At 40.7% G+C, this 26020-nt stretch overlaps 1 protein-coding gene across 1 annotated transcript in view; it reads right to left on the reverse strand.

Moving 5' to 3' along the window:
• Window positions 1-2955: 2955 nt before the first annotated feature.
• MAMDC2 (MAM domain containing 2) overlaps window positions 2956-26020 on the reverse strand; it is a 193678-nt gene continuing 170613 nt past the window's right edge. The window contains exons 12-14 of the mRNA XM_066257113.1: window positions 10263-10522; window positions 4099-4183; window positions 2956-3963 (exon numbers count right to left, since the gene is read on the reverse strand). Of these exons, the coding sequence (XP_066113210.1) occupies window positions 3899-3963; window positions 4099-4183; window positions 10263-10522 (410 nt within the window). The 3' untranslated portion in view covers window positions 2956-3898. The remainder of the gene's footprint in view (window positions 3964-4098; window positions 4184-10262; window positions 10523-26020) is intronic.

The following is a 26020-nucleotide window of genomic DNA, read 5'->3' on the forward strand; positions in this document are numbered from 1 at the left end:
AGTTGGCCAGGAGACTGGCCCAGCCCTACCTGGTCAGATGTGCCTTCTAGGCCCTCTCATAGCACCCTGACCATGTTACCTCACGGTACTTAGCACTCTAAATCGTGCCGACAGGTTTAGATCTCTGTTTTTCTCACTAATATGTGAGCATCTTTGTAATCCCCCCTGCTAGGTATAATGCCGGAAGCATAGATTTCTCAACAAGTCTTTGCTGAAACTTTTCTCCTTCCGTGTTCAACCAGACCCTGCGTTGCAGCCACAGTTTTCTCTGTCTCCTTTATTTTTCACTCCCTGCTACACCTAAATAATCTCCAACCCAGAGTGCAAATTACAGAGAGAAGGCAATTTTGTGAAAAAGTAGTTTCTGTGTGTTTAGGAACACTTGTGTGTTTAGGTGAAAATTAGAAGCAGTGCAAACACTAGGTTTAAACGTTAAGCAGTACCTATTAGTTAGTATACTTTTCCCCTAGGAGATTTCTAAACCTGAGAAAACTATACCATGCTTACTATCCTTCCATATTTCCATTTAGGTGAAATATAGTTAAAATGAATGCCAAAGGCAGCCTGGAAAAAGGAAGAGAAACACCCAAAAAGCAAATCCTGCGAAAGGAGCATACATGAGGGAGGGTAAATTAATCTGCTCAACTTACATCTCCTCTCTTAGGAACTTCAAATTGTTTCTGAGAAAAACTGGTAATAATTACCTCCTTCCTTTCTGCCCTAAGTCAATAACTAGTTCCCAATACTGCTACCCCCACAATTTCAAAGATGGTGTCCCAAGTAGTATTTCTGGTTTGACTACCTTTGAGCAATTTTGGTAGACAATAAATTCTGAAGTGAGGGAACCTGGAAACTGTCACTTGAGCTTCCAAAAATTAGAGGATATTTTATTGCTTCTTATTCATTTTGAAATATCCCCTAATTTTTGTGATCAGTATAGTATTGTGGATATAGTCAGGAGAGTTAGGTTCAAGACTAGGCCCTACACTAGCTGCTGCACTTGAATAGATTCTCTTTCCCTATTTATAATGAAAACATTACTAGATTTACTTCATGGGTTGTTATCAGGATGTTAATATGTAAAGCTCTTTGAACAATGTCTCAAAATCGGAAGGTTTCAACAAATGTTTACTATGACTATTACTATGGATTTATGTGATCCATAAACAAGGAGGCTGATAAATGACTTTATTCATTTACCATATATTATAAAACCCTTACTATGTACTATATACTAGGTCCTAGAGACATAATCTTCATTTCTTTATTCAGCAGATATAATTAAGCTCTGGGCAAGAATTATAACTCTGAATAAACTATACTGCCTAGTATGCTGGTGAATTGGTCGACATCTTGAAATCTCCCCCAGTGAACCAACTCTATTTAGGGATTTCCCTGCCATGATAATTAACCATTATGAATAGAAAGGATCTGATTTACAAAATTTTGCTTTTCTATAATAGTTTATTTTATTTTCTCCATAAGCAGCAGGATGTTTATTTTGTATAGTTGAGTCTTTTTTAAGATTTTATTTATTGAATTTTAGAGAGAGGGGAAGGGATGCTAGTGAGAAGTATCAACTTATAGTTGCTTTACAAGATGGTTTGCTTGTTGCGTGTGCCTTACCCTGGCAAGCCCAGGGTTTTGAACCAGCTATCTCAGCGTTCCGGGTTGACACTCTATGCCACCACAGGCTAGGCGAGTCTTTTTGTTTTCTAAGTGATGTGATGTTCAGGGAGGTATAATGTTCTTTACAGATTAATTAATGGGTTTTGACATTTTTTTAATGGGAAATCCTCCCAACTCCATTAGAACAATGGATTTTTGGCCACACAAAGCAGAAAGAGGTAAGGGCTTTGGTATCAGAGAGACCCAACTCTGAATTCCTTTGATTAACAGCTGTGGAATCTTAAGGTTTTTTTTTTTTTTTTACTCTTCTGAGCCTTTTCCATATCATTGAAAAGGGATAATAATATCTTCATCTAGGAAGATGTTGAAAGGGTCAAATTCATTCATTCATCCATCCATACAAGTATTTATTTGTTGAGACTCTTAATATATACCAAGCATTCTTCTGGTTACTGAGACTACAAAAGAAAGCCAGAATCCTCATTCTCATATATACTGCACACAAAAATTAGGGGATATTTCAAAATGAATATAAAGCAATAAAAAAAGAAGCATTTGATTTTTTTTTTTATTAAACAAGAACATCAGAAAAGCAAATGACAAGTCAAACAAAGCTGTTTGATTATGCAAATGAGATGCAAAACCAATTTTTATGTCATTGGTAAAAATACACTATACAAAAGGCTGAAAGTACTGGAGTATCTGCACATTTCCTGATCCCTGAATTTTTGTGAGCAGTGTAGTTTACATTCTAAAAAGATAACATTTGGAGGAAAATTGAGAGCCTTTATGTGAATTAAAACAGTGCTTATGTCCACTAGTGCAATGCTTAAGAAGCAGTTAATTGTAACAGAGTCAAATTAGAATTTGCAGTTAAGTGGTAAAAATATTCTGACAACAAAATATAATGTAACCTGACCAGGCATTGGCACAGTAGATAGAGCGTCGAACTGGGATGCGCAGACAACCCAGGTTTGAAACCCCTAGGTTGCTGGCTTGAGCATGGGCTCATCCATCTTGAGCACAGGCTTACCAACTTGAGCACAGGGTAGCTGGCTTGAGTATGGCATCATAGACATGACCCCATGGTTGCTGGCTTGAGCCCAAAGGTTACTGGCATGAGCAAGGGGTCATTCGTTCTGCTGTAGCCCCCTCCCATCAAGACACATATGAGAGAGCAATCAACAAACAACTAAGATGCCGCAACAAAGAATTGATGCTTCTCTTCTCTCTCCCTTCCTGTCTGTCTGTCCCTATCTGTCCCTCTCTCTCTCTATCACACACACAAAAATAATAATAATGTAGAAATGAGTAGATACCATTGAAAAGATTTTCAAATTACCTTTTATTAGGTAATTTTATTATTTCATAACAGCTGTTTAGGTGTATAAACATGTATATACAATGTTCTAAACATGTACATGAAAAGCAGTAGTTTATTATGTCTGCTGGAATTCATATTACTCAAAACCTTACCAAAACATTGTTTAAAAAATCAATGAAATTGTTTAACACATTTAAAAAATTGAGGGGCATGTGTACATAAACACTTTCAACCTTGCTTCACAAAAAAAGAGTGCAATGTCTATCCATGTATTCATAGTGACTTTCAAAAGTAGTTTAAAGGGGGGGGGGATAAAGGTAGCATTGCCTTGTAATACAGCTTTAATTAATACTGACTTACCCTGGGACACTCATGAAAGATCCTTTGTTATCAAATGTAGTAAAAATATTTAAAAATTAACACTCCATTTCCATGAATTAAACATAGAAAATAAGACTTTATATTCTTATACCTACTCATTACCATAAAAGCTGCATTCATTTTGCAGATATTACTGACACTCCATATTATGTCTTTAAAACTATTTATGATATTTGAAACTCAAAAGGAAACCCACAGATTTATTTTCCTCCCAGCACATTCACTGAATGCAGATTTAAGTGAGCACATCTCATTCTGATCATGCCCTTTACTCATGTACTTTAAAAATGACTACAATGTAGTACATTTGTATTTTTTAACTGGTATGAAAATGAAGATAAATGATCTATGTAAAACCAGCAGCCTGTACTTTTAGTAACAGTTGTCATATGAAAAGAAAAAAGCCCTGAGTCAGTAATTTTTGCAAAAGTAATAAAGAAGAGTACTCTGAAGTCATTTTATCACTTATGAAATAGTTAAGACTGTCCAGTATTCATTTGCTTTGTTTTTGTTTTGATTGAAGAGGTATGGCTTTTGTTTAGTTAATTCAATTCAGGTAATTTCTTAATATTCAATTTCATTTAAATCCTCAGAATATCCTGATGATTGCTGAGTTGTATCTTCCATTTCTGTCAGGAGACAAATAGACAATAAAAGTTTTATTTTTATTGTAGAAAAAGACTTAATTTGCATTCTTATGATTTGAGGCTGTAGCAAAATCCCTTTCCAATCAAGCTTATATAACTGGGAAAAAATATGAATACCTGCACAGGATCCTGCTTGAAATTTAACATCATCAATGGCAATATCACTTCTTATTGACACTCCCCTAATGGCTTCAAATATTATCTGAAAAATAATGAAGTCTGAATTTAAAAATAAAGTCATCTGATAAAAGAAGGCTGATCAGGGACAGATTCAGGCTGTACGAGTTCTTAGGGCCACCTTTAAGGAAAAGAATACAAAATCACAAATTCAAATTTAGGTACAAAAGAGGGTACTTATTTGAAATTTAAAGAAATTCACAACAAATTACTGGAGCCTTGGAGATTCAGGTCCCTTTTTTTTTGAGATCTTTAGGGAATTTCCCAGAAATGCCCATCTTGCAATGCTACCCAATGATGACCTGGTTTCCCCTCCCCACCTACTACTCCCAGCACTCATAGGCCTATAAAAGTGATAGGCCCAGAATCTTAAGCTTTCTTAGGCTCTCCCCAAAGCTACCTTTGGTACTGGTGTTAGGAAGAGTTTAATATGACTGATGAAACCCATGTAAGAACAGCAAAGCATAATAAATTTTCCAAAAAGACAATGTTTCACTAATCATGTTAAAGACTGTGACTTCTGCCCTGCCCAGAAAGCTTGGTTGGTTAGAGCGTTGTCCCAAAGTGCAAAGGTTGCCAGTTCAATCCCTGGACAGGGCACATACAGGAACACATTAATGTTCCTGTCTCTCTCTCTCTTTCAAATAAATGAATGAAAAAAATAAATAAATAAAGACTATGACTTCCACAAAAGCCCAGGAAGAAGAGGAAACACATTTCATGACTTAGATCCTGAGAAGAAAATAACTAATCAAATATTCAGGTTTTCAGGTAAATCAATTATATTAGCATCTCTAAGGCAGCCCCAACAATAGTTAATAAACCACTAAATACTCCAGGGAGGCTGTGGGTAATAAAAAGTATCCAGAAGACACATTTCTCTACTTATTTTATGAGCAAATGACTCCCCACTAGACTAGTTTATGATTTAAAGAAATTAAAGCATATAAAGTAGATGATTAATAAGCATATAAAACTATTTTGAAGTTGATGATTTAAAGAAACTTTAATAACAGAAATGTGGCAAAATAATTTTTTTTTTTTACTCCAACTGTTTATTGTTAAGGAACATGAGAAAAAAGTCATACTCATCATCCTCCCCCAAAAGAGCATTGTCAGTAATAAAGGGATGTATATGATATATGTATATATCCCTAACATATAATGCACTAGGACTATCCATCAAATTTCCAAAAATTCAAATACCAAAATGTAATTTTTTAATCCACCTTAACACAAAACAAACAAAACGTCATTAAAAGATAACCTATTTCCATATTAAACTGTACTGGAATTCACATACTTTGGATCTAATAGGCTTTAAAAAGTCAATAGACAACATTACTAAGTGACTTAATGAAAAATTACTAGTTATTAATGATGTGTAATATTGTTGAAAGACATCTCCCAGAGTCCTCTCACTATAATACTTATTTCTGAAAGAAATAGCAGTTGGCTCTTGAACAACACAAGTTTGAACTGCAAGGGTCCACTTTTAAGTGGCAGTTCAAACACTTGTTGTTAAAGGGTAAACTGTAGTTTCAATTTGTCATTGGTAAACCATATGAAGGACTGGCTAAAGTTTTGTATAGATTTTCAACTCTATGGGTGGTTGGCATCCCTAATTCTCCAGTTGTTCAAGGGTTACAACTCTAAACATGGATTGAAGTCATTATCAAGAAGAGGAAAAGAAATGTCCTAACACATGTAGATAGGAGGATATATGAGTATAGTTAGTAAGCATTTTGGTTTCCTGAAAAATAATAAAACTTGTTTTGACAAACAAGTCTGCAATATAAAGTGTAGACAAATTACTTGATAAAATTATATTTTTAATAGTCTGTGGTTGAGCTAAAACACTTGATTTCATAAAACTTTTTCCTTTGAATTTCCTTACTATTTGAGTAATAACTATTTCATAGCATTATGATTTCCCCCTTGTATTATAGATATATATATATCTTATTAGTAAATAATTGTGGTTATTTAAAAATAGGATAAAAATAGTTTTTCTTTCAATTTAATTATTTTTTGAAATGACTACTTAGTCATTAAGACATCATTACCTTTTTATTTATTTTTTTCACAGACACAGAGAGAGAGTCAGAGAGGGACAGACAGGAAGGGAGAGAGATGAGAAGCATCAATTCATAGTTGTGGTACCTTAGTTATTCATTGATTGCTTTCTCATATGTGCCTTGACGAGGGCGGAGGGGGGGGGGCTACAGCAGAGTGAGTGACCCCTTGCTCAAGCCAGCAACCTTGGGCTCAAGCCAGTGACCTTGGGCTTCAAGCCAGAGACCTTTGAGCTCAAGCTAGTGACCATGGGGACACGTCTATGATCCCACACTCAAGCCAGCGACCTGTGCTCAAGCCAGTGAGCCCATGCTCAAGCCGGATAAACCCACACTCAAGCAGGCGACCTTAGGGTTTTGACCTGGGTCATCTGTGTGTCCCAGTCTGACGCTCTATCCACTGTACCACCATCTGGTCAGGCCAAGGTTGCTAGTTTAAGCAAAGTGTCACATGCTCTGCTATAGCCCATCGGTCAAGGCACATATGAGAAAGCAATCAATGAACAACTAAGGTGTCACAACTATGAGGTAATGCTTCTCGTCTCTCTCCCTTCCTATCTGTCCCTGTCTGTCTCTCGTGTGCATGCTAATACATAAATAAATAAATAAACGGACTGTTAGATATTTCTTTAGGTCTAGTAGCAGTAGAAAAATTTACTGAGACCAAGGGTACCCTGAACAAGAAAATTTAGAGACCTGGTTTTACCTGAGTACCCAGCATATATATGGTAGTTTCTAGTAAATGTCAGGCAGTATAATAAGTATAAATAATGTACATGTTTCTGTGAGCTGATGTACATATTTCCTTTCACTGGCATCAAAGTATAAAATCCAGAGAGGAGACACCTTAGGGTAAGCCAAGAATCCAAAGGAAATAAAAAATTTTGTGTTTTTGATCAACAGTGTCAGATTCTGCTACACACTTTAACAAATCCCTTAGAAAGGAGCTTGATTAAAATTTTGCCACTTGATAACATTTCTTCTACAGGATAATCTGATGATTGGAATGTCATCGAGAGGCCACCCTTATATCTTCCTTATAGGATGAGTCTCAAATCACATCAGTACTATAGTATTCTAAACATTGATGATGTCAACGTTTACCAGAATAGCAAGTAATCAAGAAATATTTATTAAAATGAGACATTTTTGCCTTGTACTATAGGAGTTTGGTCTGAGTACCTGACATAGCTACTGAAAATACCAGGTCTGTCATGGTTTATATGAATCAGAGACTAGTGAGGTTTGAGAGGGAATATATCATTTAGAAACTGTAATAACATCTTTTAATATTTTGGCACTTTAAAGTTTGTAAAACCCTTCACATATATAATCTTATTTGACTCTCATTCTAACTCTAGTGATGTCATCACAGCAGGAATTATTACCCCATTCTGAAAACATATAAACAATCTTAGAGAGGATGAGATTTCTCTAAGGTCACCCACTGATTGTGACATCTAGGAAAATAAGTATATATTGGTGACAGGGATTGTAGAACTGTGGCTTAGGATACAAACTATGGAACCAGTCAGATCTGGGATTAAATTCTCACTCTGCCACTTAACAGCTGGATGTCTAGTTTCCCCCATCTGTAAAGAGGAGCTCTAAGACCAGTTGGAAGAACGTATGTATAGCTCTTAACACTGTAAGTGCCTGGCACATAGAAAACGGACAATCTATTTACACATGGGTGTGTCTATATTTTATTAGACACCAGGATGTTTTGAGAAAATTAGTTCAGTCTCCATAGTCATTTGGGAAAACTGAGGGAATCACTAAATCCAGAAGAAAATTCCTCATGGCCGATTCATATCTGTTTTATTTTAAGCCAAACAGAATGATCTGGAGTCGTCTTTCCAGGTTGTGAACTATAAACCACTTAGGCCATTCTGGACCCTTTGAACTTGAGCACCTCAAGGTGCCACCCCAGATGCCTCACTACTATGTGCTCAAAAAACATTTCAAAGAACCAGATACCCAGCAAGTCTATTAGATGCCAGGCCCTGTACCCTGGGCTTAGATGCTGAGATGTCACCCATTCTCCAGAACTCAAGTCCTAGAACTCTTGTGCATCAGCATCATTTGGAGGTTTTAAAAATCATCAATATTCAGGCTCTACCCGAGAGACTCAGATTCATTTAGTCTAGAACAGATTCTCCATGTTTAGCATATATCAGAATCACCAAGAGGGCTTATTAGGACACATATTTCTGGGCTCCGACCCTAGAGTTTCTGGTCAGTAGTTCCAAGGTGGGATCTGAGGATGTACATTTCAGGTGAGATTCATTTTAGGTGGCTTTGCCCACTTCAAGTGTTGCTGCTGGTCTCACACTGTGAAAACATCTGAATAGGTTATGGTGCCCTAACAGCCTAACAAAATTAATCCATCACCTACCTCTGAATGATATGAAGATCAGTTATATTAGTAAATTCCTGAGAAATCTACTTTCCTTCTGTAAACTGACATTAAATCACTATCAAAACAATGCTTGGAGTTATGTTATTCTTGACTAAAATTCTAGACAGTTTTTATCCATGCTGAGACAATGAACCATCCCTGGATAAAGGCACAGCTTCCCTTCGCCATTTGTTTTTAGTAATGCTGCATCCTAGATGCCTGAGCTTCCACAATTCTTCCCCATTTAGATCTGTAGGAAAGTCATTGTGGTTGTGAATGGTATAAAATAAAGTCCTTGCCCTGGCCGGTTGGCTCAGCGGTAGAGCGTCGGCCTAGCGTGCGGAGGACCCGGGTTCGATTCCCAGCCAGGGCACACAGGAGAAGCGCCCATTTGCTTCTCCACCCCTCCGCCACGCTTTCCTCTCTGTCTCTCTCTTCCCCTCCCGCAGCCGAGGCTCCGTTGGAGCAAAGATGGCCCGAGCGCTGGGGATGGCTCTGTGGCCTCTGCCTCAGGCGCTAGAGTGGCTCTGGTCGCAACATGGCGACGCCCAGGATGGGCAGAGCATCGCCCCCTGGTGGGCAGAGCGTCGCCCCTGGTGGGCGTGCCAGGTGGATCCCGGTCGGGCGCATGCGGGAGTCTGTCTGACTGTCTCTCCCTGTTTCCAGCTTCAGAAAAATGAAAAAAAAAATAAATAAATAAAAAATAAAGTCCTTATTTTTAATACCTCTTCCCAGGAAGATTTAGGCTTAGACCGAGCAGCCTGTGGTTAAAGTTAAAATGTACTAGGTCTGAGAGGTTTATCAGCCAGAGGGAAGGGTGAGGAAGAAGCAGGGCTTTTTAGTTGAAGGCCACACCTGAGAATTGTTCACAGCACGTGCAGGAACAGTCAAGCGTCTGAAGGTTATCTAGAGCTTTCTGAAGTTTGGCTTGGGGGGGGGGGGCAGATGAAGTCAGTGGCGGTCAAGAGACCACTGCTGATCTCTAGACTAGATTGGCTGTCAACCATATCTATTGGAATGTAAAAGGCTCATTCCTATTGCTGCCCCAATTCTCTTATAGTTGGGATCCTATAGGATGAAGGTCTTCTACAGTACATGAGAAGAGCCAGGGAGAGGGTCTAATACAGGATCAAGACTTTCAGTTTCTTCTGCATCAGTGCAAACAGAGGCTTAAAAATGTGCTCTGGACCAAAATGTCTGGTAAATATAGGCTCACAACACAAGCTCTTGTATGTGGGTAAAGATGAGTGAATGCTGCAGCTGTAACAACTAATTAGGTAATACATGTTTAGAAGAAAGGCAGATTCTGTTTTAGAGATTTGCAGGGCACTTAGAATGTACTTGACACATACAATGTACCAAGATAAAAATAGATACACTTTTGTCATTGAGCTACAAAATTCACTTCAGGCATAAATGCCCAAAGCTCTCTTTCCCCACCTAATTCCCCATTCACTGCTCAGATTTAATCAATATAGACTAATTATGTTTATTCTTAAACAAGTATTGCCTTTATCTATGACCCTGAAAAAGAACAAAACATTCTCTTTGGTAGCAAGTAAAAGAAAGAACATCAGAAGCTTACGGGTACATTTTCCATTACTTGATTCTTATCTCTTTCAGCTTACCTGGTGTTGCCTCTCACAGCTGTATTCAATCAGTGCTCGGAGCCAGGAAATGCTCTGCTCACCTCTCCTTCTCCATAAGAGAAACTCTTCACTGTTGCCTTCTTTTTTCAAATAAACACTCAGCAGGCCAGTCCCTGCTCCATACATGTGGTAGAAAAAGGTCAGGCAGTGTTTTCCGCTGACTCCTCGCAGAGGCCCAGACAAGAGGCGTGCTTTCTGTCCATACACCATGTGGGAGGCCTCGATGTACATGTAGTAGCCTTGAGAACAATGCAAAACCAGGTATTGTTAAAAAGGACACAAACTATATTCTCTTCTCTCTCTTTGGAGTAGTGTTCCTGGAAACAAATTAGAGTAAATGGATGACTTGACTGTAGTACTGACAAAGGATATTACCTGTAGGAATATGCCGTGAAAACATGCAGAGTTAGGATTACAATTAGATACAGTAAGGCAGTGGTCCCTAACCCCTGGGCCGCGGACCGGTACTGGTCCATGGGCCGTTTGGTACTGGTCCACAGAGAAAGAATAAATAGCTTACATTATTTCCATTTTATTTATATTTAAATCCGAATGATGTTTTATTTTTAAAAAGTGACCAGATTCCCTCTGTTACATCCGTCTAAGACTCACTCTTGACGCTTGTCTTGGTCACATGATACATTTATCCATCCCACCCTAAAGGCTGGTCCGTGAAAATATTTTCTGACATTAAACGAGTCCGTGGCCCAAAAAAGGTTGGGGACCACTGCAGTAAGGCACGCTGGGGCGAAAGCCCTGAGTGGATGAGAGTCCAGGGGCCTCTCTGACCTTGTACTAGAAACCGTGTGCGCTGGAAACAGCAAAACAGCTGGATAAGATTTAGTAACAGAAAATGTTTAGGTTCTCAGAACAGAGATTAGAAGTCAGCATGTTCCTTACCCTTTTCTTCACCCCCTGAGAACTTCTGTCTGTTTCCTTGAGTTATTTGCACTGGCTAATAAATATCTGAGTAAGTATGGAGATGGGGCTTCAGTCTTTCGGTCTGACGACCGGGGCTGTTGCCTCCCCTCAGCTCCTTGGAGCATGTCATCTGGTCTCCGAGTAGTTCAGTGTCGCCGTGACAAGTGGTGCCTCATGTGAGGAACAGGAACCAAACAATAGGTTTGCTTCTCTGAGTAGTTCATTGTTGCTGTGACAATTACCATTTTGGATAATATGTATAATCTAAGGAGAATAAATATGCTACAAAATTTAAACCATGAAAATATTTTTTCATTTAATAATTTATAATTCAGTTTAATATACAGGAAGTAATTACTATACTGGTATCATATGCCACTGATGTGGCAATTAACATATCAGAATTTATTTTACTAATTCATGGACAACAATTTCAAGCTTCTAGACACTGATTTAGGGGAGACAGAATAGACTTTTTTAATCAGGACAATCTGGGTTCAAGTCTTCACCATAACATTTGTTGTCTCTGTGATCCTGGTACAATGAATTATCCTCTCTGAACCTATATTCATCATTTAAAAATAAGGGTTAATAATACCTGTGCTACAAAGTCATAAGAGTTAAATAACATGTGTGACTGCATACCCAAATATTAATTTCCTGTCCTGACATCTTCCCTGAAATATTTTGTGACACTTCTTTCAGTCTTAAAAACATATTTATATAACATTTAATATAATTATATATGTATACCATATACTATATACAGCTAGTGCTCGACTTATGACTACGATTGGTTTTGACAGATCAGTCGTAACATGATTTGGTCGTAAGTTGTGTAGGCTATATGTACAGTACTATGAAATGATGTTATAAAAATCTTTAAGTCATGCCTGACCAGGCGGTGGTGCAGTGGATAGAGCGTCGGGCTGGGATGCAGAGGACCCAGGTTCGAGACCCTGAGGTCGCCAGCTTGAGCGCGGGCTCATCTGGTTTGAGCAAAAGCCCACCAGCTTAAACCCAAGGTCTCTGGCTCCAGCAAGGGGTTACTCGGTCTGCTGAAGGCCCACAGTCAAGGCACATATGAGAAAGCAATCAATGAACAACTAAGGTGTTGCAATGCGCAATGAAAAACTAATGACTGATGCTTCTCATCTCTCTCCATTCCTGGCTGTCCGTCCCTGTCTATCCCTCTCTCTGACTCACTCTCAGTCTCTGTAAAAACAACAACAACAAAAACTTTAAGTCATATTTTATCATACTTTTATTTCATTATTGTTATATATCATAATTTTCTTTGTTCATTTTATGCCATTTGTATCATCTCTACACCATTTTGTTTCTTATTTTTACATTCGTCAGGTTTAAATAATACACCACATTACCAGTACAACTGGTTTAATATTTGCAAAGACAATTTCCTCTTGGTAGACAACTTGGGAGAGGTTTGATGAAAAATATCCAAGACACAAAACACATTGCTGTACCAAGTCTGGGATAACAGTTGAAATGGTGCACGCGGAGATGGTAGTGCTGGGATAACAGTTGAAATGGTGCACGCGGAGATGGTAGTGCTGCCGGAAGCTGATCCTTACTGTCCTATGCCCTTGTGGTCGTAAAGTCGAATGGTCATAAGTTGCATAGGTCATAAGTTGATCAATATTTGTATGTTAATTATATAGTACTTTGTTTCCATTTTACTTTCCTAACTTTAATTTTCTGGTTTTTTTTTTTTTTAGAGAGAGAAAGGGGAGGAAAGAGAGAGAGAGAGTAGAGGGGAGAAAGAGAGAAGCATCAACTCATTGTTTTACTTTAGTTGTGTATCCATTGATTGCTTCTCATTATGCCTTGACCAGGAATCAACCGGGGACCTTGAGCTTGAGCTGGTGACCCTGGGCTAGAGCTGGCAACCTTGGGATTGAGCTGGCAACCCTGGGTTTGAGCCGGCAACCCTGGGTTTGAGCTGGCAACCTCCGTGCACTCTGAGTCCATACTCTATCCACTGCACTACTACCGGTTGGGCCTAACTTTAGTTTGTTTTTTAATTTGCTGGTTTCAGGCAGAAGCAAGATTAGTCTGCATATAAAAAAGGGTAGCTTATGAGACCTTGTTTAGTAGGTCCAAACTACTCCACATTAGTAGTTTGAAATGGGCCATGATGGAAGTATTCACACCACAGCAATAGGACATACCTATAAATCAGCCCTCCCTACCCCCAAAATAGAGCTAGTTGATATTAAATAATCATCAACAAGCCACTGAAATAAGGTAATATATAGTAATGAAAAGTTACTTTTTGGTGAAAAGTTTATATCTCCTTTACCTAAAAATAATACAAATATTTGCATGCATTTCTAAGGTCTTCTTAGCCAATGTTGATTTTCTGAAATTCATGATATAAAATAAAATCTTCACATACTGTTATAGCTGTTATTATTTTATGCAGATATTAATGGCCAAATTGAGGGAAAAAAAGAGATTCAAATAATGCATGTAAATAAAATAGTTGGTAGGTATCTTTCTTAACTTTATTCAGTTTTTTTTAGAGAGAGAGACAGACAGAGAGAGAGAGAGAGAGAGACAGAGAGAGAGAGAGAGAGAGAGAGAGAGAGAGAGAGAGAGAAGGGAGAGGAGCAGAAAGCATCAACTTTCATATGTGCAAGCCCAGGGTTTTGAACCGGCGACCTCAGTGTTCCCAGGTCGACACTTTATCCACTGTGCCACTACAGGTCTCACAGTATCTTTCTTTATAGTTAAAGTTTAATCAACGAACTCTAGTCATTTCCCAAAATGCAGTACTCTAGATATTCATCAGAAGCTCCATATGCTCCTTCAAGGTTCATATTTCCTCTTTCCCTTTCTCTCCTTTCCACAAACATAGACCTGAGAAATCCTAAGCTATTAAAAAGGTTGGAGACACAGTCCTGCCCAATTTGGTCTTATACAATTGTGTGTACTGTGCAACACCCTCCCCCAATAAAGTTATCACTTGCAAAACTGAACCATCAGAGACCTGAAATATGGCCTTTATTGCAACCAGTCATCCTCATGATCCGCTTTAAAGTATTAGGAAAAATACTGTCTATGTTTGTGGAGTGCTCACCAATCACATTCTCATGACAAAAACCAATGGTCAATTTTCAGTCTGCAATTCTTGAGTCATCAGTAACACTGGGCATAGTAGATTACTTCTGTCTCCTAGAAGTACTTTCTTATCTTGGCTTGCAGGACATTGTACTCTGCTCATTTTTTTCCCATTTCACTGGTCACTCCTTTGCTAGTTAACTTTTCTTCACTGACCTATGGACCTGGGGATGCTCCAAGGCCCAGCTTTTGAACTTTTGTATTCTCACTCCTTTGATCTCATCTTGTTTCATGGCTTTAAAGGCTACATATGTAGTCTTTTTTTTTGTATTTTTCTGAAGTTGGAAACGGAGAAACAGTCAGACAGACTCCCGCATGCGCCCAAACTGGGATCCACCCAGCATGCCCACCAGGGGATGATGCTCTGCCCATCTGGGGTGTTGCTCTGTTGCAACCAGAGCCATTCTAGCGCCTGAGGCAGAGGCCATGGAGCCATCCCCAGCGCCCGGGCTAACCTTGCTCCAATGGAGCCTTGGCTGCAGGAGGAGAAGAGAGAGACAGAGAGGAAGGAGAGGGGGAGGGGTGGAGAAGCAAATGGGCACTTCTCCTGTGTGCCCTGGCTGGGAATCGAACCCGGGACTCCTGCATGCCAGGCTGATGCTCTACCACTGAGTCAACCAGCCAGGGCCTGTAGTCATTTTTTAAATTTAAATTTCCAACTTCTTTGTTGAAATCCAGACTTATTTATTTAAACTACCTACTGGACATCTTCACTTACTGTTAAATAGACATCTCAAACTGAAAATGTTCAAAACTAAACTCCTCATAGCTTTACCTTAAAACAGGGGTCCCCAAACTTTTTACACAGGGGGCCAGTTCACCGTCCCTCAGACCGTTGGAGGGCCGGACTATAAAAAAAACTATGAACAAATCCCTATGCACACTGCACATATCTTATTTTAAAGTAAAAAAACAAAACAGGAAGAAATACAATATTTAAAATAACAAACAAGTAAATTTAAATCAACAAACTGACCAGTATTTCAATGGGAACTATGCTCCTCTCACTGACCACCAATGAAAGAGGTGCCCCTTCCAGAGTGCGGCGGGGGCCAGATAAATAAATGGCCTTAGGGGGCCGCATGTGGCCCGCGGCCGTAGTTTGGGGACCCCTGCCTTAAAACTTACTCCACCCTTTCTAGTTGGCCAGGCTCAAATCTGGTAGTCATGCACCACTCCTTGCCTCCTTTCACTCTCCACATCCAGGCTGTCAGAATTCCTGATGACTCTACCTTCAAAATATGCCTAGAATCCAGTCATTTTCCTTCTCCCCACTTCTAGTGCTACCTCCTGGCTTGAGCTACTGTCATTTCTCACTTGGATGAATGCAGTACTTCCCAACTAAGTCTGCCTGTTCTTACCTTTGTTCTCTACAACCTAACCTTAATATAGCATTCATGATGAACCTTCTAAAAACAAAAGCTAAATCTTACCACGCCTCTGTTTCAAACCTTTCATTGACTCAGCATTTCACTCAGACTAAAAACTGAAGGCCTGACAGTTACCTTTAGGGATTTACACAATAATCTCCTGCCCATTCTCTTACCTCTCTGCTGCCTACTGCCTTCCCCTCCTACTATCTTTCTCCTTACTCTGTGTTGCATGGCTACATTGGTTGGAAATATGGTAGGTATACTACCACCTCAGGGCCCTTGCATGTGCTAATCCCTCTGCCTGGAATGGCTTTTCCCTTATAATCTCATGTGTTATTCTCTCATATCTCAGCTTTTGCTCTGCTATTACCTTTTCTATTAGGCCTACGTTGACTGCACTATTTCATATTGCAATCCCCTCCTCTGGCACTCCTCATTCTCTACACCCAATTTATTGTTTTCCATAGCACTGCATTGCCTCTTGACATACTATATAATTTTTCTGATTTTTTATGTTTGTCTGTCTCCTTCCTCTAGAACACAAAGACAGAGATATTTCCTGGTTTACTTCACTGCTATGTTCCCAGGTCCTAGAACAGTGCTGGGAACATAGCAGATACTCAAAAAATAGTTGCAGGAACAAATTAATACATTTTCTTACACAGCTCTAAGCCACAAACCACCTTTGATCATCTGCAAAGCACACAGCTTTACCAAGGTCACTCAAGTTGTGTGAGAAACTTGGCAATGAGACATAACACTTGACCAGGACACTCCAAGGCAAAACTAATAAAAATCTAAGTTTTAATAAAATTGAAATCATATCAAAGCAAATATTCTCAAACTAGTTCATACCATTTGATTTTTATCTTTTTAACTAAACACACATAAGATAGTCCTTTAATTCTATTACTTTCATTCTTTCACTGGCAAGAAAATTGCTATATGAGATGCGCTGGGGTTTTTGCACTTTCAGCAATGCAAGAAACTTTTATTGTTATTTTCTTTAAGATTTTCTAACTTAAGCTAGACTAGCTATGAACAAATACAGATATACATAATCCTAATAGAAGCATATGCTATGTTTAATTTAATTCCATGGAAAATAAGGTCAAAGCATGAAATGATCATGTTTATCACTTAACTATATACAGAGATATCCCATTCTATTCCATACATAAGTTAGTGGAACAGTGGATTGAAACCTTCTCTAAATACAAGTTTATTTTCTCCTAAAAAACATTTTCTCCAAAAATAATTCTTTTTTTTGTATTTTTCTGAAGCTGAAAACGGGGAAAGATAGTCAGACAGACTCCCGCATGTGCCCGACCGGGATCCACCCGGCATGCCCACCAGGGGCGACGCTCTGCCCACCAGGGGGCGATGCTCTGCCCCTCCGGGGCGTCGCTCTGCTGCGACCAGAGCCACTCTAGCGCCTGGGGCAGAGGCCAAGGAGCCATCCCCAGCGCCCGGGCCATCCTTGCTCCAATGGAGCCTTGGCTGCGGGAGGGGAAGAGAGAGAGAGGAAGGAGGGGGTGGGGGTGGAGAAGCAAATGGGCGCTTCTCCTATGTGCCCTGGCCGGGAATCGAACCCGTGTCCCCCGCACGCCAGGCCGAGGCTCTACCGCTGAGCCAACCAGCCAGGGCCAAAAATAATTCTTAAGGAAATAAGAAGACAAAGAAAAATAACCTTTGTGCCTGACTTTGGGAGTCCTAAGTAAAGGACCTTGGCTAAAGATGAAACAGTCAACTGGGGGAGGGAGAAGAAGCTTCCTTTGAAAGATGCTGTCACTGGGAAAGTGGAAAGTGGAGGCTATTGGGCTTGAAACATAGCCTTTTCACAATGAAAAAGCAATGGATCCACCGTGAGTGAAAGATGGCCCAAGAAGTGACTCTCATCTATAATAACAACATGAATCCCAGCCAGAACTGGCCTGAGGTCCTGAAAGAGAGGAAAAATTCTAATCACCTGTAGGATTAGCCAATTAAATTCTTTCTTTCGTGAGTACAATGCAGTGACCACTTACCTCCAAATGCATGAAGCACTACCCTGGTAATGCTTTCACCTCATGCACCTTTGGGTCAGGTGTCTGGCTGATGCCATAACCAAATGTTTCCAGTTCCAGAGATCTTTGTGTTTAGTACTATAAAGCAAGTAGCCACAGCCACCATCACAGCCGCCTGGCCCACACAGGTTCAGGTTTGATTTGGACAATGGTAATGAAACAATGGAGCCAAGAACTGGTGGGCCATTAGCTTTAATCCTAGCTTGCACCCAGTGGGCAAGAAATACACACAGTGGGAAAAATCTTCCCTTTCCATTCAGGGCTCCCAAAGCCACTGACTTATCCAAGTTTCCTAGAATCAAAGGTTTGTACCTCACCAGCCTTATTCACCTCTGTTCCCCATTTCCTTCTCTGCACAAACTGCACAAACTGGCTTCTCCTTCAGCACTCCACCATCTTGACTGCTTCTCCTCTCCTCCACGTGGCCTTTCTCTGCTCGCCTCCAAGCATGGGCTCCTCTGCCCCATTTTATAGTGTAGAAATCAAAACCTTTAATCCAATATACAAACAAGGAAGTCTCTGATACAAAGTCACTTATCTGAGGCATAATGAGATTTCTCATGAGAGTGCACCACCCCACATCATGCAATAGTCAAGGGTGTAGGGAAAAGCTTAGTCTTAAAACTAAGCCTTAGGCTATAATGACCCTGCCTGCTTATAGCCTGTCCCCCACATCCAATGCAAACTATAAGCGAGCAAACATATATATCATATTTACAAACTTATTTGACTAACAAGTACCATAAAATATGAAAGGCATTTCCTATGCTGATTGATCCATGTAATGGTGTTGCTTTAGGGAGAGCGGTGATGTACAGGGGAATGTAAGTACACCTCCCTTTCTGGGACACTGACACCAGCCTGCTTTTCTTGAGCAATGTTGGCCTTTCCAAAAATCCTTTGGGGATCTAGATTCTTCTTGAAGCACATATGTATATTCCATAAGGCAATACCAATTTATACCAGTCTAGACCAACGTCTATACCAGGGGTCCCCAAACTACGGCCCACGGCCCGCATGCGGCCCCCTGAGGCCATTTATCCGGCCCCCACTGCACTTCCGGAAGGGGCACCTCTTTCATTGGTGGTCGGTGAGAGGAGCATAGTTCCCATTGAAATACTGGTCAGTTTGTTGATTTAAATTTACTTGTTCTTTATTTTAAATGTTATATTTGTTCCCGTTTTGTTTTTTTACTTTAAAATAAGATATGTGCAGTGTGCATAGGGATTTGTTCATAGTTTTTTTTATAGTCCGGCCCTCCAATGGTCTGAGGGACAGTGAACTGGCCCCCTGTGTAAAAAGTTTGGGGACCCTTGGTCTATACCTACAAATAACTGTTACATTTCTCAGCTGATCAGAGTTTGACCCTCTGATACATAAACCAATTATTTCTCTTGATTCCAAATATGTTTTTCTTTTTGGCTTGCATGTGACATTTCCTTTCCCCAGAAAAGATCAGAGCTTCATGGAGAGCCAGTCTGCCTCACATGTTTTAAGAAAGCAGTGAAAAACCCTATGTGTTGAAAAGCTTTGCCACATTGCTACTCTAAATGCTGTCTGTCTCAGCAAGCAAAAGCTCAGAATGGAAGCCAAAGAGCCCCAATGCTGAAACTTCAGACCAACTCACATGTTCCTGTGCATGAAGGATTCCAGTCTGTGGAAGGGATTAACTGGAGAAAACAAATCGCTTTCTCTCTGTAGGTCATTGTTTACCATTCAAGACGGGGGTTCCAATGGGTCTACTGGGAACCCATCAGGGTTCCATCTGTTCTTTGCGCAGCAACTGTGATGTGTTGAGACACACAACATATTCATAATTTGGAACAGTGAAGCAGCTGTTTCTCCAGTCTTACAGCCCTCTTTCTCCAGGGCTGGGAAGGAGCTTTGATGGCCTGTGCGAGGCCCTGAGGAATAAACAGCTAGCTGTACTCATTAAGCTGGAAGAGGATTCTAAACAACTAGGGAAAAGAGACATCTTTGGGAATTACAACAGCTAAATGTGTTGCTCAAATTGTTTTTTTTTGGTCATACATTTAAATGACTTATAAAGCTTGTCCTAAATGAGAAGTTGTTGTTTAAAGGGTAGATAGAAAGTTTCACTTTGCGAAAATGAAAAAGTTGTGCAGGTGTAGTAAATCGATGATCCTTGCACAACCATGAGAATGAATTTAATGCCACTGAACTATTATACACTTAAAAATGATTACAATGGTAACTTGTATATTACGCATATTTTACCACAATGTTTTAAAAAGCTTGTCATAAAAGCCTTCGCTGTGTAAGTAGGATCTGACAATATCAGAAACAAGTGTGGTAAGTTATTGAAAGATTGAAGGGAGATCCAAGATGGCAGTGGAGTAGGTGGGAGCTACACTTAGCTCCTCCCAGGACAAAACTGAAATTACAAATAAATTATAGAACAATTTTCCTAAATAACCAACTGACGAGTAGCTGAAGAGAAGTCTTATAACCAAGGATTTACAGAAGAAGCTACATGGAGACTTTTTTTTTCCAATTAAATTATAGCCTTTGTTAAAGTTATTTTTACAGATTTATGCCTGTCTCCTAATAAGAAAAGGTTGTTTTTACTTTAACATGAGCTGTGAAAATTAACATCAGCAATAGGAAGGGTTTCAGTTGAATAGATTTCAGATTTCAAAAATGTGACTGCCTCCTTCATCTCTAGTGAAAAGGGTTGGGTCTATTTCCACAGGTGGCAGCTGAGGTTCTGGAGGGATATTTCAGCTGCGAAGGTTCCCCTGAGGAAAATGGGGTCTTAATTCCATGCCAAACTCTCAAGCCCAGAGCACCAGAGCTGGAAAGAGGCACCCGCATAACATCTGGCTGTGAAAAGCAGTGGGTTTTCTCCACTAAGGAGAGAAGAGAGTCACCAGAGATGTAGACATCATGCAAAATCTTGTTTGCTGCCACTCACCCTGGCCTTTGGCAGAGGGAGGGTGGAGCAGATTAGAGTTGTGTGAGGAGAGTTTCTGTTTTGTGGCACTGGGGACATAGCTGAAGGAACAGCTGCCAGGATCCCTGTGCTGAGTCATTTTTTTTTCATACCACAGACATCATCTTTCTTGGGGGGAGCACTGCCTTCCCTGGGACATCAGCCTGGGAAAGCAATAGCCCCACCCTGTGGCCTCCCTTTTATCATACCCTGTAGAGCAGGGTTTGGAAACCTTTTTGGCTGAGACAGCCATGAACGCTACATATTTTAAAATGTAATTCCGTGAGAGCCATACAATATGTTTAAGACTAAATACAAGTAAATGTGTGCATTTTATGTAAGACCAACACTTTTAAAGAACAATAAGTCTCTGAATACTTTATAATAATGTTGTTATGCTGTTGCTAACCAATGATGAATAAAGTACTTCTTACCATTAATGTGACTTCTGGTGCTGCATGGTTTTGCTTATGGCTTTGTAGTCTGGTTGATATGTGGTGAGGTTAAGCTTTATGCAGGCGTTGAGACTTACATCTGTTAAACGTGATCGTAGGTTGATCTTAACATTCTTTAGATGTGAGAAAGACTGCTCATATGTATACTTAGAGCCAAACATTGTCAGTACAGCAATACTCACATGCTGCAGTGTGTGGTATGTAACGGGAAGTGCATTCCAAGTTTTGACAATAAACTGGTCTGTGGGTTGAATATTTTCATTTCTCTCCACTTGTGTTTGCTCACCAACTCTGCTTGCTATCGTGCAAGTCTTTCCAAATCTTCATTCAGTGACTTGAACTTATTCACTCACATGTCTGAGGCCTTCAGGTCAGTAGCTTGTAGCTCAAAATCTCTGACGAGGACACCGGGGATGTAACTCAGGTCAGCGCTGTCCACTGCACACTCATGTGGATGGGTGATGAACTTAAAAAGACCAGTGCACTCACAAAATTCTCCAAAGCATGCTTTGAATGACTGCAGGAGATTAGATGTGATGCCCGCTAGCTGCTGGAGATCAGGATGTTGAGCAGGGTCACTTGCTGTGCCTGCATCTTTAAACTCTCCCAGTTTTTCAAAGTGTAGTAAACGACCTGTTTCAATGTCCACGATGAAGAGTTCCAGCTTGTTTTCAAATGCAAACACTGCTTGTTGAAGGGATAAGACTGTATTTCCAACAAGTTGCATTTTCACATTGAGCTGGTTCAGATGTTCAGTCATGTCCACGAGATAGTAGAACTTCAGGAGCCACTCAGTGTTAGCTAACTCAGGATGTTTGATGTTTTCATTTCAAGAAAAGTTCGAATTTTGCTCAGACAAGCTGCGAAACGGCTGAGCACCTTCCCTCTTGACAACCAACGCACACTGCTGGGCAGAAGCAGACCAAGATAATTATTCCCAATCTCATCCAGCAGTGTTTTAAACTGGTGATCATTTACAGCTTGGGCAACACTAAAGTTGACCACCCGAATGACCAGGGACATCACCTCACCAAGCTGCTCACCACACATCTGAGCACAAAGCGCCTCCTGATGTAGGATGCAGTGAAAACTTAGGATAGGTCTCTTTTCATGTTCATGAAGAAGCACTTCGAATCCTCTGTTTTTCCCCATCATGCACAGAGCACCATCAGTACACACCGAAATAAGTTTACCCATTGGTAGATAGATTTTTTTCTTTAGTGAACTCAGTGAAAGACTTGAATAAATCCTCCCCTATTGTTGTCTCTTTCATAAGCAAAACAGCAAGACTTTCCTCACATAGTATGTCACTGACAGCATACCTTGCAATCACGCTGAACTGGGATAAATGGCTTACGTCTGTTGACTCATCCAAAGTGAGAGAAAAGAATGGTGCTGCATTTATGTCCTTCACTTGAGTTGCCTCAATTTGATTTGCCATCATGATGGTACGATCTTGAGTAGTTCTTGCCAACAGAGGCATGTCTTTTATTCATTTGATTATCTTGTCTTTATCCGAAAAGTCGTCAAAAAGTTCATTGGCAACATCAAGCATGAATGTTTTGGCATACTCCCCATCTGTGAATGGCTTTCCATTTCTCACAAATGCTAAAGCACCAGCAAAGCTAGCCGAATTCCAGTCACCTTGTTGGGTCCAAACGTGGAGTTGCTGCTGACTAGCCTGCACTCTGCACAGTAATTCTTAACATGCTTTCTTCCTGCTGTCCCCTGCTGGATATTTTGATGCAAATGTAGTATGGCATGTGTCAAAGTGCCGCTTTACATTTGACCATTTCATTGATGCAATTTTATCATTGCATATTAGACACACTGCAGAACCTGCTCTCTCCACAAAGGCAAATTTCTCTGTCCATTTCTGCTAAAAAGTATGATACTCTTCATCTATTTTTCTTTTAGCCATCTTCTTCATCAAAAGGGTTTCTGCAATTAGCTGACTACTTGATTAAAAGAAGGGAAGTTTACTTCCTGACCTCACAACGACCCCTGTATGTTACGCATTATCCAATAAAAATTTGGTGTTGTCCTGGAGGACAGCTGTGATTGGCTCCAGCCACCCACAACCATGAACATGAGCGGTAGGAAATGAATGGATTATAATACATGAGAATGTTTTATATATATTTGTATTTTTCTGAAGCTGTAAATGGGGAGGCAGTCAGACAGACTCCCGCATGCGCCCGACTGGGATCCACTCAGTACGCCCACCAGGGGGCGATGCTCTGCCCATCCGGGGCATTGCTCTGTCACGACCAGAGCCACTCTAGCACCTGGGGCAGAGGCCAAGGAGCCATCCCCAGCGTCCGGGCCATCTTTTGCTCCAATGGAGCCTTGGCTGTGGGAGGGGAAGAGAGAGACAGAGTGAAGGAGGGGTGGAGAAGCAGATGGGCGCTTCTCCTGTGTGCCCTGGCCGGGAATCGAACCCGGGACTTCCGCACGCCAGGCCGACGCTCTACCATTGAGCCAACCGGCCAGAGCCTATGTTTTATATTTTTAACATTATTTTTTTTATTAAAGATTTGTCTGTGAGCCAGATGCAGCCATCAAAAGAGCCACATCTGGCTCATGAGCCATAGGTTCCCAACCCCTGCTATAGAGTATAGCCAGAGGCTCTTTCAGTATCTGTGCTAGTGGATCTCAGGGTGCTTTGGGACTTTTGCTGACTTGCTCCTGACCTCAGTGCTGGTAAAAGCCAGCCTTGGTGTGCAGCTTGGTCCTTCTTGCACCTAGGCAGGCCCAGCACAGGTAGCAACAAACTGTTCCCAAGTTCCAAATAGGTTGCTGAGGGCCAGTCACTGGCAGCACCTTATATTGGCCTGTATCAGAGTTCCTCCCACGGGGCCCAGAACTAACACACCCAGTGGCCAGCTTCAGACAACATCTGAGCAGGATCCAGTGAACTTCACAAGCAGCATATCCAAAGGGAGATCTTGGCAGGCTGAGGCAAATTCTTCTTCATGGGTTCAACACCCACATAGCAGCTTGCATGTGTGGTTGGGGTTGAGCCTCACAGTTAGCCAGTATGGGGTCAATCCCATGCATGAATGGACTATTAGTAATCAAGCCTCAATTATAACAAGAAGGCCCATATAGTCTACACAAGAGACATTCCTAGAGCACCCTGCACAGGTGATCAAGGAGATTGTACCTCTGAACCCCCAGGGCACCAAATATATAAGGCCACCCCAGAAAGATTGGGAGTCACAGAGATCTGTCAAATATGTAGAAACAAACACAAAGAGGTGGCAAAAATAGGGAGACAGAGAAACATGCCTCAAATAAAAAAAACTGGAAAATATCCAGAAAAAGATCTAGATGAAATGGAAGCAATTTATCAGATATAGAGTTCAAAGTAATGGTTATAAAGATGCTCAAGGAACATAGTGAGAACTATAACAGCATGAAAAAGGACATAAGAACCATAAAAAAGGACTAGTCAGAAATGAAGAATACAGTATATGACATAAAGAATAAACTGCAAAGAATAAACAGTACATTGGATGAAGCAGAGGATCGAATATGTGATTTGAAAAACAAAGTAAAAAAATAAAAAACCCAATCAGATCAGCAAAAAGAAAAAAGAATTAGAAAGAATGAGGATAGTTTAAGGGACATTAGGGACAACATGAAGTTGTCTGCATCAGGAGAAGAAGGTGAGCAAGGGATAGAGAAACTATTTGAAGAAATGATGATTGAAAACTTCCAAGGCCCTGGCTGGTTGGCTCTGTTGTAGAGGGTGTGGAACTCCTGGGTTTGATTCCTGGTCAGGACACACAAGAGAGGTACCCATCTTCTTCCCCCCCCCCATCCCTCTTCTCTTTCTCTCTCTCTCTCTTCCTCATCTGTAGCCACGGCTTGATTGATTTAAGCATGTCAACCCTGGGTACTGTGCATGGTTTCGTGAAGCCTCCACCTCAGATGCTAAAAATAGCTCAGTTGCGAGTGGCCCCACATGGGCAGAGCATCGGCCCCAGATGGGGGTTGCTGGGTAATCCCAGTTGGGGCACATGTGGGAGTCTGTCTCTGTATCTCCCCTACTCTCACTTAAAAAAAAAAGAAAGAAATAAAAGGAAAGTGACAAAACTTCCCTAACATGGTGAAGAAAAAAGATACTCGAGTCTTAGAAAATGTAGAAAGTCTCAAACAAGATGGACTGAGAGAGTAACGGCATGGTAGGAAGTGATACCGATAAATCTCCCCCAAAACTCAACAAGATCTTCAACCAGAAACAGAAAAACCTATCCTTGGAGCCTCCAGATGTTTCACAGTACACCCGAAGGTATGGTCGAGCGAAAAATTGGCTAAATATATAATCAAACCCTGAAGGAAATAGGGAGTAAGAAATGCTCTGCCTTCCTCACTAACCTAAATAGGGCTGCTTTCACTGGGAACTGAGAATATAGAAACTAAGGCGGGCAAAGGGGGTGAATAGATCCAGGCCACGGCACAAACGGCTAAACCAGGCTGTGGCACGGAGATCCAAGCCGAGGAAAAACTGTGCCTGTGGCAACCCAGTCAATACAAGCTAACACTTGCACCAAACCCAGACAAAGAAAGACAAGTGGGGCAGCCATTTCCCCCCGATCTCCTGGTTGGCGTGCGCAAATAGTGGGCGAGAGATTCCTTCGAAAGCCCCAGGAGTGGGCGCCCGTGTTATCCCACAGAGAGGCAGAGTAAGATGGACTGAAAAAGGCACACACCAAGATACATCATAATTAAAATGGCAAATGTTAAAGACAAAGAAATAATCTTAAAAACAACAAGAGAAATACAGTTACCTATAAGGGAACTTTCATCAGACTGTCAG

This window comes from Saccopteryx bilineata, chromosome 2 (genome assembly GCF_036850765.1).
Source record: "Saccopteryx bilineata isolate mSacBil1 chromosome 2, mSacBil1_pri_phased_curated, whole genome shotgun sequence".
Taxonomy (NCBI): Eukaryota; Metazoa; Chordata; class Mammalia; order Chiroptera; family Emballonuridae; genus Saccopteryx; species Saccopteryx bilineata.